The sequence below is a fragment of the Scyliorhinus torazame genome, chromosome 1 (assembly GCF_047496885.1).
Source record: "Scyliorhinus torazame isolate Kashiwa2021f chromosome 1, sScyTor2.1, whole genome shotgun sequence".
Lineage (NCBI taxonomy): Eukaryota > Metazoa > Chordata > Chondrichthyes > Carcharhiniformes > Scyliorhinidae > Scyliorhinus > Scyliorhinus torazame.
In genome coordinates, this window is record NC_092707.1 from 65774209 (window position 1) to 65790711 (window position 16503).

Below are 16503 nucleotides of genomic sequence, written 5' to 3' on the forward strand. Positions count from 1 at the left end.
GTGAGCAGTTTGTACAGCAATCAAGATGAAGAAATCCTAAAGAGGTTGGTGTCAAATAATGGACCAGATTCACTGTTAAGTATCATTTGTCTGCTGCTTCCCCTACCTTCCCCTTGTCCACCAAGCTAAATCTCGCCCAATGTTCTCCCATACCCTAACCACGAAACTGTGCCTTTCTTTATTTTCCATCCTATTATGCCTCTGAACTAATCTTACTGACAAGACCTAACTTTTGTTCATTTGATCTCATTGTCACTGAATTGTTAATCACCTAAATATTCCTTTACTGATTTCCATGCTAGCTGGCATTTGAATTGTTCCCTTCCTCCAAGATGCTACTCCTGTCCCTCTCAATGCTATTGCTGTCACCTTCCTAAAATAACATCAGCCTCTCCTTCTTCCAAACTACTGTGTCAACTCCATCCTTCCTTTTCCTTCCAAGGTTCTTGTGTGTGTTGTCACCTCCCACACGTGTCCATTGTTCCCACAACTCCAGATGTGAATCTCTTCAAATGACTTTTGTTTTGGTTACAGCATTGATGTAGCCTGAATCAATGCTACAAATGTCATATTCTGAGACTAAGGCACACGATCCCTGTTCCTGTGGTTTTGTGAAGGGCAGGTTGTGCCTCACTAACTTGATCAAGTTTTTTTGAGGAGGTGACAAAGATGATTGATGAGGGGAGGGCGATGGATTTTGTTCACATGGACTTCAGTAAAGCCTTTGATAAAGTGCCTCATGGCAGATTGGTACAAAATGTGAAGTCACACGGGATCAGAGGTGAGATGGCAAGATGGATACAGAATTGGCTCGGTCACACGAGGGATAGGGTAGCAGTAGAAAGGGTGTTTTTCTGAATGGAAGGTTGTGACTCGTGCTGTTCCACAGGGATCGGTGCTGGGGCCTCTGTTGTTTGTACTATACATAAACGATTTGGAGGAAAATGTAACTGGTCTGATAAGTAAGTTCGTGGATGACATCAAGGTTGGTAGATTGGCAGATAGTGTTGAGGATTGTCAGAGGATACAGCAGGGCATGGCTAGGTTAGCGACTTGGGCAGAGAAATGGCAAATGGAGTTTAATCCAGATAACTGAGGTAATGCATTTTGGTAGGTCTAACATAGAGGGGAAATATACCGTAAATGGTAAAACCCTTAGGAATGTAGAATGTCAGAGAGATCTGGGCGTGCAGATCCACAGATCTTTGAAAGTGGCAACACAAGTGGACGGTAGCCAAGAAAACATACGGAATGCTTGCCTTCATTGGACAGGGCATAGAGTATAAAAACTGGCAAATCATGCTACAGCTGTATAGAACCTAGGTAAGGCTGCGCTTGGAATATTACACACAATTCTGGTTGCCACACTACCAGAAGGATGTGAAGGCTTTGGGGAAGGTGCAGAGGAGGTTTACCAGGATGTTGCCTGGTCTGGAGGGCGTTAGCTATATGGAGAGGTTGAATAGACTCGGACTGTTTTCACGAGAAAGACGGTTGAGAAGTAACCTGATAGAGGTCTACAAGATTCTGAAGGGCATGATAAGTGGATGGGCCCGCAGCCTTTCCCAGGGTGGAGGGGTCAGTCACCAGGGGCCATATGTTTAAGGTCCATGGGAAAGTTTAGAGGAGATGTGCGAAACAGGTTTTTTTTTTATACACAGAGGGTGGTGAGTGCCTGGAATGCGATGCCAAGGGAGGTTGTGAAAGAAGATACATTAACGGAGTTCAAAAGACATCTTTGACAAATACATGGATAGGATGGGTGCAGGGATACGGCACAAGGAAGAACTGAGGGGTTTGGCCAAGATTGGTATCATGACTGGTACAAGCTTGGAGGGCTGGAGGGCCTGGTCCTGTGCTGTACTGTTCTTTTTACTGTTGTGTGTGAGGTGGGGTGTGGTGGCCTGTGGAGTGGTGGGGCTGGATAGAGGGCCAGCAATAGGTGGAGACTGACTACCAGAAGGATGTGAAGGCTTTGGGGAAGGTGCAGAGGAGGTTTACCAGGATGTTGCCTGGTCTGGAGGGTGTTAGCTATATGGAGAGGTTGAATAGACTCGGACTGTTTTCACTAGAAAGACGGTTGAGAAGTAACCTGATAGAGGTCTACAAGATTCTGAAGGGCATGATAAGTGGATGGGCCCGCAGCCTTTCCCAGGGTGGAGGGGTCAGTCACCAATGGCAGAACAAAGGTGACCAATGTGTCAAAGGGAAAAATGCAACAGGGAACAGATGGTCCAAGTGGTTTGGGAGAATAATAGTGAGGGGATAAACAGGGCAATGGAAGAAATGAAAATAAATTCATAGAATTAAAAATGGGGTGAAAACGGAGGAGAGAGTTCAGTCTGAATTTGTTGAACTCAATGTTAGTGGCGGCACGGTAGCATAGTGGTTAGCGCCAGGGACCCGGGTTCGATTCCCAGCTTGGATCACTGTCTGCACGTTCTCCCTGTGCGTTTCCTCCTGGTGCTCTGGTTTCCTCCCACAAGTCCCGAAAGATGTGCTTTTTAGGTGAATTGCACATTCTGAATTCTCCATGTCAGTGTACCAGAACAGGCGCTGGAGTGTGGTGACTAGGGGATTTTCACTGTAATTTCACTGCAGTGTTAATGCCAGCCTATTTGTAACCCTAATAAAGATTATTATTATAATTCAATGAAACATAATTTTATCATAGGGAAAAAATATAAAGGGGGAAAAATATACAAGTGAAAATCTGACAAAATGCAAGTAGATTACCATGTATTTCTCTTGCTGTGTCGTCTTCATTCTTTATAATCTATCCTCAGCATCTATTTGAATGCATACTATTCCAACAAGATAAATAAAGCACCTAAACTGAAGAATGAAGTCCAACCTATTTCCATCTGCCACTATCTTCTTCTGCCTGGATGAACTTCTCACATTGAACAACTTCTTGTTGACCACACTCAGGTCTTCCAAATAAAAAGGTGTATCTATGGCTATACTTGCCTTTTTGTGGAATATTTGAAACATTCCTTGTTTCAGTCCCAAGCAGCATGGAAACCTTCCCGCACCTCTCTTTCGGCGACTTTGATTGTATTGGTGCCACTTTCTACTCTTGCGTTGTGATTAAAAATTTAATCAAATTAGCTTCCAATTTCCACCATTCTCTCATTTCATAAGGTCAATCTCGGACTCTTACCTAACCCTCCTCAACTTCTGCCTCCATTGCAGACGATGGGTTACAAACAAATATTCATTCGTCCACCGACTCCCACAGCCACTTTGTCAATAGAGAACAAAGAGAACAAAGAACAATACAGCACAGGAACAGGCCCTTCGGACCTCCAAGCTTGCGCCGATCACGTGACCTATTTAGACCAACTGCCTTAAAGGTCGCGAACGTATCTGCCTCAACCACCTCACTTGGCAGTGCATTCCAGGCCACCACCACACTCTTGTGTAAAAAACCTGCCCCGCACATCTCCACTGAACCTGTCCCCCCTCACCTTGAACTTATGCCCCCTTGTAATTGTCATTTTCGCCCTGGGAAACAGCCTCCAACTGTTCACCCTATCTATACCCCTAATAATTTTATGAACTTCTATCAGGTCGCCCCTCAGCCTCCGTCTCTCCAGGCAGAACAATCCGCTTATTCAATCTCTTCTCATAGCTAATACCCTCCATACCAGGCAACATCCTGGTAAACCTTTTCAGTACTCTCTCCAAAGCCTCCACATCCTTCTGGTCGTGCAGTGACCAGTGACTAGAATTGGACACCGTATTCCAAATGTGGCCGAACCAACGTTCTATATAACTGTAACATAATTTGAGCTTTTATACTCAATATCCCGTCCTATGAAGGCAAGCATGCCATATGCTTTCTTTACCACCATTTCCACCTGAGCTGCCATTTTAAGGATCAGTGGACCTGCACACCCAGATTTCTCTGTCTCTATGCTCCTGATGGTTCTGCCATTTATTTTATAGCTCCCACCTGAATTGGATCGACCAAAATGCATTACCTCGCATTTGTCCGGATTAAATTCCATCTGCCATTTTTCTGCCCCATTTTGCAGCCTCTCTATATCCTGTTGTATTCTCTGACAATCTTCATCATTATCCGCAACACCTGCAATTTTAGTATCATCCGCAAACTTGCTAATCAAAGAATACTTTTCTTCCAAGTCATTTATATATATTACAAAGAACAAAGGTCCCAGAACTGATCCCTGCAGAACACCACTAGTTACAGACTTCCATTTGGAAAAACACCCTTCCACTGCTACTCTCGGTCTTCTATGGCCAAGAAAGTTCTGGATCCATCCAGCTACTTCATCGCTGACCCCATGGGATCTAATCTTTTGCAACAGCCCGCCATGAGGGACCTTAGCAAATGCTTTACTAAAGTACATGTAGACAACCATGTACACTTCCTCAGATAGGAATCATGCTGGAGTTGGGGGAACTGGCAGGGGATGATTCTTTGAATGTAGAAGCTGGTGGGGTGAAAAGTGAGGACAGAATGTCCAATTCACCCAACAAGCAGGTCTTTCAGGAAACCAGAGCGCCCGGAGGAAGCCTCCGCAGACACGGGGAGAATGTACAGACTCCGCACAAACAGTGACCCAAGCTGGGAACCGAACCAGGGACCCTGGTGCTGTGAAGCAACAGTGCTAACCACTGTGCTACCGTGCCACTATTAACCTGCAGGCAGCAAGAGTTGAAAAAATTCTTATAAATATAACTTGTACCATAATGCTTAATTTAGAAATCCTTCTCTCTCTCCCCTCCCCTCTCCCCTCCCCCCATACTTCCTCATCATTTTCTGTTTTTTTCTGGCCCACACATCCGGAAAAGACATGCAACCTTTTGTAGTCATTTGCCAATAATACTTTAAATCGACCAACAGGGCAGTGAGTGGCTCAAATCAATATGCTAATTTGACTCTTCCCCCTTGTAGGCAAGTGTTCCAGCTTAAGATCATATTGTTCGAGTGAAACAAGAGGTCCATTGTTGTGTATCACAACCTATTATTACCCAACTTATTATGCAACAATTAATCAGGTTTCCACATTACAATTTAAATCTATCCTTCAAAACATTTACGATAAGACGATATTTCTGTTCTGCAATTCTCTTCTCATGTAAGCTGTTAAATTATTTCATAGAATTCCTGGTGCAGAAGGAGGCAATTCGGCCCATCGAGTCTGCGCCAACCCTCTGAAAGAGCACCCTACCTAGGCCCACTCCCCTGCTCTATCCCTGTAACCCCACCTAACCTACACATTTTTGGACACTAAAGGGCAATTTAGCATGGCCAATTTCCCTAACCTGCACATCTTTGGACTGTAGGAGGAAACAGGAGCACCCGGAGAAAACCCACGCAGAGAGGGAGAATGAGCAAACTCCACATAGACAGTCATCCAAGGCTGGAATTGAACCCGGGTCCTTGGCAAGCGAGGCAGCAGTGCTTACCACTTTGCCACCCACTTTTGCAACCTGAAGAAATGCACAGCTGTCCAGAGCTACTGCTGGAAAGATTTTAATGCAACAAAACTTCATACGACATCAGCTAACTTCTCAGACATATTTATTATTTGATACCATTATCCTCAGCGAATTGGGAGAGAATCTAATTTGCAGAATTATGGGGAAAAAAGATGGGGTTTGGGACTAAATTGAACAGCTTTATCAAAGAGCTAGCACAGACATGATGGGCTGGATGACAAAATTCTGTATATAAAACTTCTTTGATTGACTAATTAAAACTGGAGTAAGAAGTTCAAGAATCTGGTACCAGCAACTATTGTCAAAATCTTTACCTCAAATTAGTGAAGCTGGGGTTAGTTACAAACTCAGGATGTCTTTTTTTATATTTATTTTCCAAAGACTTTGAGCTCCAATTTTTTCAGGTTAGTTACAAACTCAGGCTGTTTTTTTAAATATTTATTTTCCAAAGACTTTGAGCTCCAAACTTTTCAGGTGTAAAATGTTTTCACAGCTCTTCCATTTGGGCGGTACGGTGGCAGTGATTAGCATTGCTGCCTTACAACACAGGGACCATGGTTTAATTCCAGCGTTACGTAACTGTGTGGAGTTTGCACATTCACCCCATGTCTGCATGGGTTTCCTTTGGGTGCTCCGGTTTCCTCCCAGAGTCCGAAGAGGTGTGGGTTAGGTGGATTGGCCATTCTGAATTCCCCACTTAATCCCATTAATCAGGGCAGCATGGTAGCACAGTAGTTTGCACTGTTGCTTCACAGCACCACGGTCCCAGGTTCAATTCCCGCTTGGGTCGCTGTCTGCGCGGAGTCTGCATGTTCTCCCTGTGTCTGCCTAGGTTTCCTCCGGGTGCTCCGCTTTCCTCCCATAAGTCCCGAAAGACGTGCTGGATAGGTGAATTGGACATTCTAAAATTCTCCCTCAGTGTATCCGAACATCATCGCATCTTTTAATCTAGTTTCCCAATCCATTTTAGACAATGTGCCCCTCATATTATATATATATATATATATATATATAGTTTACTTTGTTTAGATTTAAGACCCTAGTTTTGAAATTAACCAAATTACTTTTGAACTCAACGTAAAATTCTATCATAGTAATGAATTCTGGAATAAAAGGCTTCACACCCATCGGCGTGTGGTAAATTGTGACATCACCGGCTGAACTTGGTTTACTGCCTAACAGTTCATCAACAGATCTTACTGGCTAGTAACTATTTAGAATATATGCCAGGTAGAATTTTATGATATTATTTCTCGGAATTGGAAACATTTCAATACAACTTTAAATTCAAAGTAGGCCAAAAAGCATTCCTAATTTTCAGGATCTCACAGCAGTGTGTTTTAAGTGAGACATGTGATTACCAAGCTTATTTCCCCACTCTGCAGAGTAGATTGCAAGATTATGCATTATTGGTTATGCATGATTGTCTTGTAAAATTTATTCTATTACTTTTAATCCTGATGGCCCAAGGAGATTTGTGCGCTGTTAATCTGCAACTAGCAGTACAGTGCTTCAATGATTGACAAAATTGTCAAATTCTAGATGAAACTCACCTTATAATTGTTGTAGTCCAGGAGCAGAAGTGAAACAAGAATTGTATAAAACTAATTGAACACAGATTTTTATAAATACTGATGCAATTTTAAACTATAGTCAATAAAATAAACTTACAACTCTTCCAAATTTTAGGTTTCTTAAACTTTCTACCAGTGAGTTTCAAAACAAATATTTTGTTGGTTTTCCAGTTTGTAATCATGTTAACTCAAATACAGCACATTAAGTTGCAAACATGATTGTCCTCCAAATTAATACAGGCATGCAGCTTCTTTAGAAATACTTCCAGTATTAAGTTTGTCACATACAAGTACACCTGAATTTTAAAAGTGTGTGGTCCAGTTTTTGGGAAATCTATGCTCCCTTGCAGCATTTTCATACATTTGTTTTGGTATCTTACTTATGGACACTTACAACAATCAAGTTGTCATGGAGAGGAAAAATACTTTTTATTCTTTCACAGGATATGGCACCACTAGTCAGGCCAGCATTTATTGCCCATGCTTAATTATAGAATTTATTTACAGTGCAGAAGGAGGCCATTTGGCCCATCGAGGCTGCACCGGCCCTTGGAAAGAGCACCCCATTTAAGCCCACACTTCCACCCTATCCCCGTAACCCAGTAACCTCACCTAATCTTTTTGGACACTAAGGACAATTTAGCATGGCCAATCCACCTAACCTTCACATCTTTGGACTGTGGGAGGAAACCGGAGCACCCGGAGGAAACCCACGCGCACACACAGGGAGAACGCGCAGACTCCACACAGACAGTGACCCAAGATGGGACCTGGGACCCTAGAGCTGTGAAGCAACTGTGCTAACCACTGTGCTACCATGCTGCCCAAATTGTCCTTAAGAAAGTTGTGATGAATTTGTCTTCTTAAACTGCAGCAATCCATGAGGCGTAGGTACAACTATAGTGCTATTAAAGAAGGATTGAAAGATATTAAGCCATGTACATGAAAAGTCACATCCTGATATTGGATAGCTGACCAAATACAAGTATACTTCTAGATCCAGAATTTGAATAACTAAGCCAAGGAACCAATAGTATTTAGGGACGCATCTTGCATACAAGTCTGAACAAATGGTGGAAAAACACATCGCAAAAACAACGATTCATCTTTGTACAGAAATAACATTAATTTTTAAACATGCCATTTTTGTAATGTTTTAATCATGTTAAAATATTGTTTACCACGTGGACTGCTATTTCTGTTCAATCAACATTAACTTCTCTTAAGTAGCTATTGGTTACCAGAAGTTAGTTTGTGTTTGTTTGTATCATAAAAAGCAATGCTTTCACTAGTTAGGTTATTTGGCAGGTGGTCATATTACTTCAAAAAAAATAGCTAATTGTTTTTATATTGTGTATGCAAGTCAAGACTTTTCAAACCAGGCATTTGCATTTCTGTTAAGATAGTTATGAAAATGTCAAACAAAAAAATTGTACATCATTTTAATCATAAAATCACATTCATAGGAAACTAACTGCTTGCACATTTAAATCATTGAAATATAATGAAGCATGTAAAGATATTGTAAAACCAAACATGCAAAGAATTAAGCCATAAATTTCTCACCTCTTCAGAATATTTAAGCTAACATTACAGATTCGATGTCAAAACTTCAGCACCCTCGGGACCCACACAGTGCCGGATTTTCCAGGATTTTGGATTACCCACTGACAGAATAGGCAGTTTAGGAGTGTACGATTGATTCCCCTCTCCCAGCTCAACATAGCATTGTTTATATAGAAGTTACCATTAAACATCAAAAGGATGCAACCATAATTCTCATCACTAGACTGTCACAACTCCTGGAGATTTGGAGAAATGTGCTGCGAGACTGTCAGGTAATTAATTGGACAGACTCAGAAAGGAACTTGCAAATATATTTGTTTTCTGAAAAGACTATTATCATAGAATTTACTGTGCTGAAGGAGGCCGTTTGGCCCGTTGAGTCTGCACCGGCTCTTGGAAAGAGCACCCTACCCAAGGTCAACACCTCCACCCGATCCCCATAACCGAGTAACCCCACCCAACACTAAGGGCAATTTGGGACACTAAGGGCAATTTATCATGGCCAATCCACCTAACCTGCACATCTTTGGACTGTGGGAGGAAACCGGAGCACCCAGAGGAAACCCACGCATACACGGGGAGGATGTGCAGATTCCGCACAGACAGTGACCCAAGCCGGAATCGAACCTGGGACCCTGGAGCTGTGAAGCAATTGTGCTATCCACAATGCTACCGTGCTGGTTCATGTTTTGATCAGACATCAAAAATCACTCAATCAGATATTTGTTTCTCACCACACAAGCATTCAATTCATCCCTCAAAATAATCTCCTTAGATGTAGATGTATGTGTACCAGGGCACAAATACCGTATGTATACCAAGGCACAAATACCAGAGGACTCTGGCTGCATTTCTGGTATGTAGTCAGGGGCCCGGAGGCCAACTGTATCACTCCTATAACAATGCCCTCTGAGATCAGATGATTTAGTATCGAGTGGGAATTGAACAGAGACTTAGTTATTGATTGTCTTTACCAACTGAAGCACTAAGGTTGTATGTGTGCATAACACTTGCTGATGCCACCCTCTGGGATCAGCGCAAGAATGGCCCCTTCATTTCCACACTTTGTTCAGGGAGCTGCACCCAAATCTCCCGAAAGAAAAATGTTTGGTTTTCAGACAATTCTGGGTTTCGAATAGCCGGACTTTGGATAATGTATCTGCACTGATGCAATTCACACATTTTGCAGGCACACACCAATGTCTTGTGCACAACATAATTCTGGCAAAATACTTAAGGAACAAGAGCAACATGTGCAAGAGGAATTACAATTAAACAATCTATGGGGAGAGAAATTCAGCTGTGCATATTGAGATGGAGCAAAACAAGTAGATTATTCAGATGTGCACTATATCCTGGACTTGAAGTGGTCCAGGAATATTTGCAAATTTAGAGCGATTTAATTGAACCCAAGTTTCATATATATTACGTCTTCATTCAGTTCTTAAACAAGTTGTGATTGCGCATAACTGGAAATATCAGTGGACAACAGACTGATGGTGAGGTCATAAATATAGTAACAAAATTCTAGACACCAGTAATTTTTAGGATTCTATCCATAATACTCACTGAAGGCATCAACCTTGTAGAATTAGGCACCTCATTTCATCACAGAACGAATAAAAATACGTTCTTCAAATTAACTGTTCATGTTCTCTTACTGCTAATTGGCTCTTGAACAGCGAGGACAAATATTTCAAAAATAAGCACGACTTTTCCATTTTGGTAAATTAAATAATCTGAAATATCAGATCCATTTGGTTATAAGCTGATATAACCGAATTGAAATTAAGTTCAACTAAATTCTTCAAAAAGCACCACTCACATGACTTTGCAAAGTAACTGAACACTACTATATCAAGTTGGTAGCATAATTGTTTCCCAACACAACAAATTCATTGTGTTGAAATAAACATTCAGCTGGCAAAACGTACTAGTGTCCTATTTCCTTTGTGGTTATCAATGTTATGTCACAATTGAACTTTTGTGATCCAAAATAGAGCTGTCAAAGATCAAATGAAGAGAACCAGATTTTGGTTTCATTAAAGGTGTATGTAATAGACAGAATATTGTCTCAACCAAGCCGTCATTATTCCCTTTAGTGTTCTGTTTAAGTCTGTTTCTCTTAATCAGATTGCACCTATGAACTGAAATGTAATTTCATTTACGCAGTGAATGCAATGTAACATTACTCAAACTATAAATTATTCTTTTTGCTCTCATGCTAAACTGAAAATAGTGCCACAATGTCTTTAAACTTCTCTTCTCACCAGTAGTTAGAAAAGCACCATTCTGCTAGACTATATATTTCAGACTCAAGAAAATATTGCTTATTATGTGAAAGAACATGTTAAATAAACATACAGAACAGCTACAAATATTTAGCTCTGATACTATTTTTTTTTAAATAAACATTTTATTGAGGTATTTTTGGCATAGTAACAAGAACAAAATAAACAATATACATGAAACCATAAACATAGTGCAAAAGTCATTTACCTCTCGTACAGGTCCCACCCTTATTGACCCCCTACTCTAGTCGAAACGACCCCCCCCCTCCCCACCGCGCCTGCTGACAATAACTTTCCCGCAACGAAGTCGACGAACGGTTGCAGCCTGCGGGTGAACCTTAACAGTGACCCTCTCAAGGCGAACTTGATTTTCTCCAAACAGAGAAAGCTAGCCATGTCCGATAGCCAGGTCTCTGACTTTGGGGGCCTTGAGTCCCTCCATGCTAATAGTATCCGTCTCCGGGCTACCAGGGAAGAAAAGGCCAGAATGTCTGCCCCTTTCTCCTCCTGGATTCCCGGGTCTTCTGACATCCCAAAAATAGTCACCTCTGGACTCAGCGCCACCCTTGTCTTCAACACCGTGGACGTGACATCCGCAAACCACTGCCAAAATCCCCCAAGCTTTGGACATGACCAAAACATGTGGACATGGTTCGTCGGTCCTCCCGCATATTTTGCGCACCTGTCCTCAACCACAAAGAATCTGCTCATCCGGGCCAGTCATGTGAGCCCGGTGAACAACCTTAAATTGTACCAAGCTGAGTCTGGCACATATTGCGGACGCGTTCAGTCTACTCAACGCGTCCTCCCATAGACCATCCTCTATCTCACCTCCCAGCTCCTCCTCCCACTTGCGCTTCAGCTCCTCGGTCTGCGTCTCCTCTGACCCCATAAGTTCCTTGTAAATGTCTGAATGGCTCCCTTCTCCTACTCACCCTATGGAAACTACCCTGTCCTGAATCCCCCTTAGAGGTAGGAGCAGAAAGGTTGACACCTGTTTACGTAGGAAGTCCCGCACCTGCAGATACTTGAATTTGTTTCCCCTCGCCAACCCAAACTTCTCCTCCAGCATCCTCAAACTCGAAAAGCTCCCCTCTATAAACATATCCCCCCCACCCTCTCAATCCCTGCTCTCCGCCATAACCGGAACCCCCCGTCCAGACTCCCCGGGGCAAACTTGTGATTATCACAGATTGGGGCCCAAACCGATGCTCCCACTGCTCCCACATGCCGCCTCCACTGGCCCCAAACTCTCAGGGCAGCCACCACCACTGGACTGGTGGAGTACCGTGCCGGCGGGAACGGTAAAGGCGCAGTTACCAACATCCCCAAACTGGTGCCCTTACATGAAGCCACCTCCATGTGCACCCATGCCGACCCCTCCCCCACCACCCACTTTGTATTAGCGAGAGGCAGCATGGTTTTGTGAAGGGGAGGACGTGTCTCACTAACTTGATAAGAGTTTTCCGAAGAAGTCACAAAGATGATTGATGCAGGTAGGGCAGTGGATGTCGTCTATATGGACTTCAGTAAGGCCTTTGACAAGGTCCCTCATGGTAGACTGGTTCAAAAGGTGAAGTCACACGGGATCAGGGGTGAGCTGGCAAGATGGATACAGAATTAGCTAGGTCATAGAAGGCAGAGAGTAGCAATGGAAGGGTGCTTTTCTAATTGGAGGGCTATGATAAGTGGTGTTCCGCAGGGATCAGTGCTGGGACCTTTGCTGTTCGCAGTATACATATAAATGATTTGGAGGAAAATGTAACTGGTCTGATTAGTAAGTTTGCAGACGACACAAAGGTTGGTGGAATTGCGGATAGCGATGAGGACTGTCAGAGGATACAGCAGGATTTAGATTGTTTGGAGACTTGGGCGGAGAGATGGCAGATGGAGTTTAATCCGGACAAATGTGAGGTAATGCATTTTGGAAGGTCTAATGCAGGTAGGGAATATACAGTGAATGGTAGAACCTTCAAGAGTATTGACAGTCTGAGAGATCTAAGTGTACAGGTCCACAGGTTACTGAAAGGGGCAACACAGGTGGAGAAGGTAGTTAAGAAGGCAGACAGCATGCTTGCCTTCATTGGCCGGGGCATTGAGTATAAGAATTGGCAAGTAATGTTGCAGCTGTATAGAACCTTAGTTAGGCCACACTTGGAGTATAGTGTTCAATTCTGGTCACCATACTACCAGAAGGATGGAGAGGCTTTAGAGAGGGTGCAGAAGAGATTTACCAGGATGTTGCCTGGTATGGAGGGCATTACGCAGGGGCTGTTTAGCACAGGGCTAAATCACTGGCTTTGAAAGCAGACCAAGGCAGGCCAGCAGCACGGTTCAATTCCCGTAACAGCCTCCCCGAACAGGCGCCAGAATGTGGCGACTAGGGGCTTTTCACAGTAACTTCATTTGAAGCCTACTTGTGACAATAAGTGATTTTAATTTTCATTTCATTTCATTAGCTATGAGGAGCGGTTGAATAAACTCAGTTTGTTCTCACTGAAACGACGGAGGTTGAGGGGCGACCTGATAGAGGTTTACAAAATTATGAGGGGCATAGACAGAGTGAATAGTCAGAGGCTTTTTCCCCCAGAGTAGAGGGGTCAATTACTAGGGGGCATCGGTTTAAGGTGCGAGGGGCAAGATTTAGAGGAGATGTACGAGGCAGGTTTTTTGTTACACAGTGGGTGCCTGGAACTCGCTGCCGGAGGTGGTGATGGAAGCAAGGACGAGTGACATTTAAGGGGCATCTTGACAAATACATGAATAGGATGGGAATAGAGGGATACGGTCCCAGGAAGTGTAGAAGATTTTAGTTTAGACGGGCAGCATGGTCGGCGGAAGCTTGGAGGGCCGAAGGGCCTGTTCCTGTGCTGTACTGTTCTTTGTTCCTAATCATGGCGATATTAGCCGCCCAGTAAGAGTTGCTAAAATTTGGCAGCGTCAGCCCGCCCTCTCCCCGACTTCGCTCAAGCATTACCTTCCTTACTCGCGGGGTCTTGCCCGCCCAGACAAAGCCCATGATCACTCTGTTGACCCGCTTAAAAAAGGACCGCGGAATAAAAACGGGGAGACACTGAAATACAAATAGGCACCTCTGGAGGACTGTCATCTTCACTGTTTGCACCCTCTCAGCCAGAGACAATGGAAGCACGTCCCATCTCCGAAAATAGTCCTTCATTTGGTCCACCAGACGGGCCAGATTCAATTTATGCAGCTGGTCCCATTCCCGCGCCACTTGGGATACCTAGGTACCTAAAGCTTCCCTTTACTAACCTAAATGGCAGCTCTCCCAGTCGCTTCTCCTGTCCCCTTGCCTGGACCACAAACATCTTACTCTTTCCCATATTAAGCTTATACCCCAAAAACCGGCCAAATCCCCCTAGAGTCCTCATGATTTCTTCCATCCTCTCTACTGGGTCCGAATCATACAGAAGCAGGTCATCCACAGATCGAAACCCTGTGCTCCACCCCCCCTGACCAGTCCTCTCGAGGCTCTCGGAGCAATTGCCAACGGTTCTATAGGCTGCGCAAACAACAGTGGGAGGGGGGGGAAATCCCGGTCTCGTCCCCCGGTGCAGTCTAAAATAGTCCGATGTAGTCCTATTCGTCTGTACACTTGCCACAGGAGCCTGATACAGCAACCTGACACAGTCGATAAAGCCGCGCCCGAATCCGAACCGTCCCAGTACCTCCCACAGATAGTCCCCTTCTACCCGATCAAAAGCCTTTTCTGCATCCATTGCAATCACTACCTTCACCCCCCTACCTTCCGGGGGCATCATGATCACATTTAACAGACTTCTTACATTGGCCACCAACTGCCTGCCCTTAACAAACCCCGTCTGGTCCTCCCCGATAATGTCTGGAATACAATCCTCAATCCTGGAAGACAAGACTTTGGCCAGCAACTTGGCATCCACATTTAACAGGGAGATCGGCCTGTAGGACCCACACAGCTCCGGGTTTTTGTCCCGCTTAAGAATCAGAGAAATCATTGCCTGTGACATCGTCGGGAGCAGCACCCCTCTTTCCCTTGCCTCATTGAACATCCTCATCAACACCGGCCCCAATATCCCAGAGAACTTTTTATAGAACTCCACTTGGTACCCGTCCGGCCCCGGGGCTTTACCCGACTGCATGGCCTTCCGACCTTCCACTATCACTTCCAACCCGATCGGAGCCCCCAGCCCTTCTACCCGCTTCCCGTCCACCTTTGGAAAATTCAGCCCCTCCAAGAAGTGCCCCATCCCCTCAGGCCCCACAGGGGGTTCCGACCTGTACAGCCTGCTATAGAAATCCCTAAACGCCTTATTCACCCCTACTGAATCACCAACCAGGTTCCCATCTCTGTCCTTTACTTTCCCTATCTTCCTAGCTGCCTCCCTCCTCCTAAGCTGCTGTGCAAGCATTCTGCCATTCTGCTGGCCTTCTCTCCATGTTCACAAATCGCACCCCCTCGCCTTTCTCAGCCGCCCTCCCTGTGGTCAGCAAGCTTAACTCCGCCTGTAGCTCTGACGTTCCCTTAAAAGCCCTGCCTCTGGGGTCAGCTCTGATACTATTAACAGTTTTCTGAGACCAAAATAACACAGGTTTCAAGTTCCAACAATCCCATTTCAAAGTACTTTATGTAAGACGAGACATAGGAGCAGAATTAGGCCGCTCGGCCCATCGAGTCTGCTCCGCCATTCAATCATGGCTGATATTTTCCTCAATCCCATTCTCCTGCCTTCTCCCCATGACCCCCGATCCCCTTATTAATCAAGAACCTATTTGTTTCTGTCTTAAAGACATTCAGTGATTTGGTCTCCACAGCCTTCTGCGACAAAGTGTTCCACGGATTCACCACCCTCTGGCTGAAGAAATTCCTCCTCATCTCTGTTTTAAAGGATCTTCCCTTTAGTCTGAGATTGTGTCCTCTGCTTCTAGTTTTTCCTACAAGTGGAAACATCCTCTCCACGTCGACTCAATCCAGGCCCCGAAGTATCCTGCAAGTTTCAATAAGATTCCCTCTCATCCTTCTAAACACCAACGAGTACAGACCCAAAGTCCTCAACCGTTTCTCATAAGACAAGCTCTTCATTCCAGGGATCATTCTTATGAACCTCCTCTGGACCCTCTCCAAGGCCAGCACATCCTTCCTTAGATACAGGGCCCAAAATTGCTCACAATACTCCAAATGGGGTCTGACCAGAGCCTTATACAGCCTCAGAAGTACATTCCTGGTCTTGTATTCTAGCCCTCTTGACATGAATGCTAACATTGCATTTGCCTTCTTAACTGCCGACTGAACCTGCACGTTAACCTTAAGAGAATCGTGAACAAGGACTCCCAAGTCCCTTTGTGCTTCTGATTTCCTAAGCATTTCCCCATTTAGAAAATAGTCTATGCCTAAATTCCTCCTTCCAAAGTGCAAAACCTCACACTTTTCCACATTGTATTTTTAAAATGTTTTAAATTTAAACTTGTATCAAAGTTGGTTACAGCAAATCAACACCCCGGGAAACGTTCTTCCCAACAATCAACTATACAGTTTTTACAGATTTTTCTCCTTTCTCAACCCCCCTCCCCATCACCCACACCCCCATCCCCTGCGATGAACA

At 44.2% G+C, this 16503-nt stretch overlaps 1 protein-coding gene across 12 annotated transcripts in view; it reads right to left on the minus strand.

Moving 5' to 3' along the window:
- mtmr3 (myotubularin related protein 3) overlaps window positions 1–16503 on the minus strand; it is a 190454-nt gene that overhangs the window by 60984 nt on the left and 112967 nt on the right. The window contains exon 1 of one of the 12 annotated variants that reach the window (XM_072495990.1): window positions 10182–10313. The exons of the other annotated variants lie outside the window; for them this stretch is intronic. Within the exon in view, the coding sequence (XP_072352091.1) occupies window positions 10182–10190 (9 nt within the window). The 5' untranslated portion in view covers window positions 10191–10313. Of the gene's footprint in view, window positions 1–10181; window positions 10314–16503 lie in introns of those variants that run through there. 12 annotated transcript variants of the gene reach the window in all.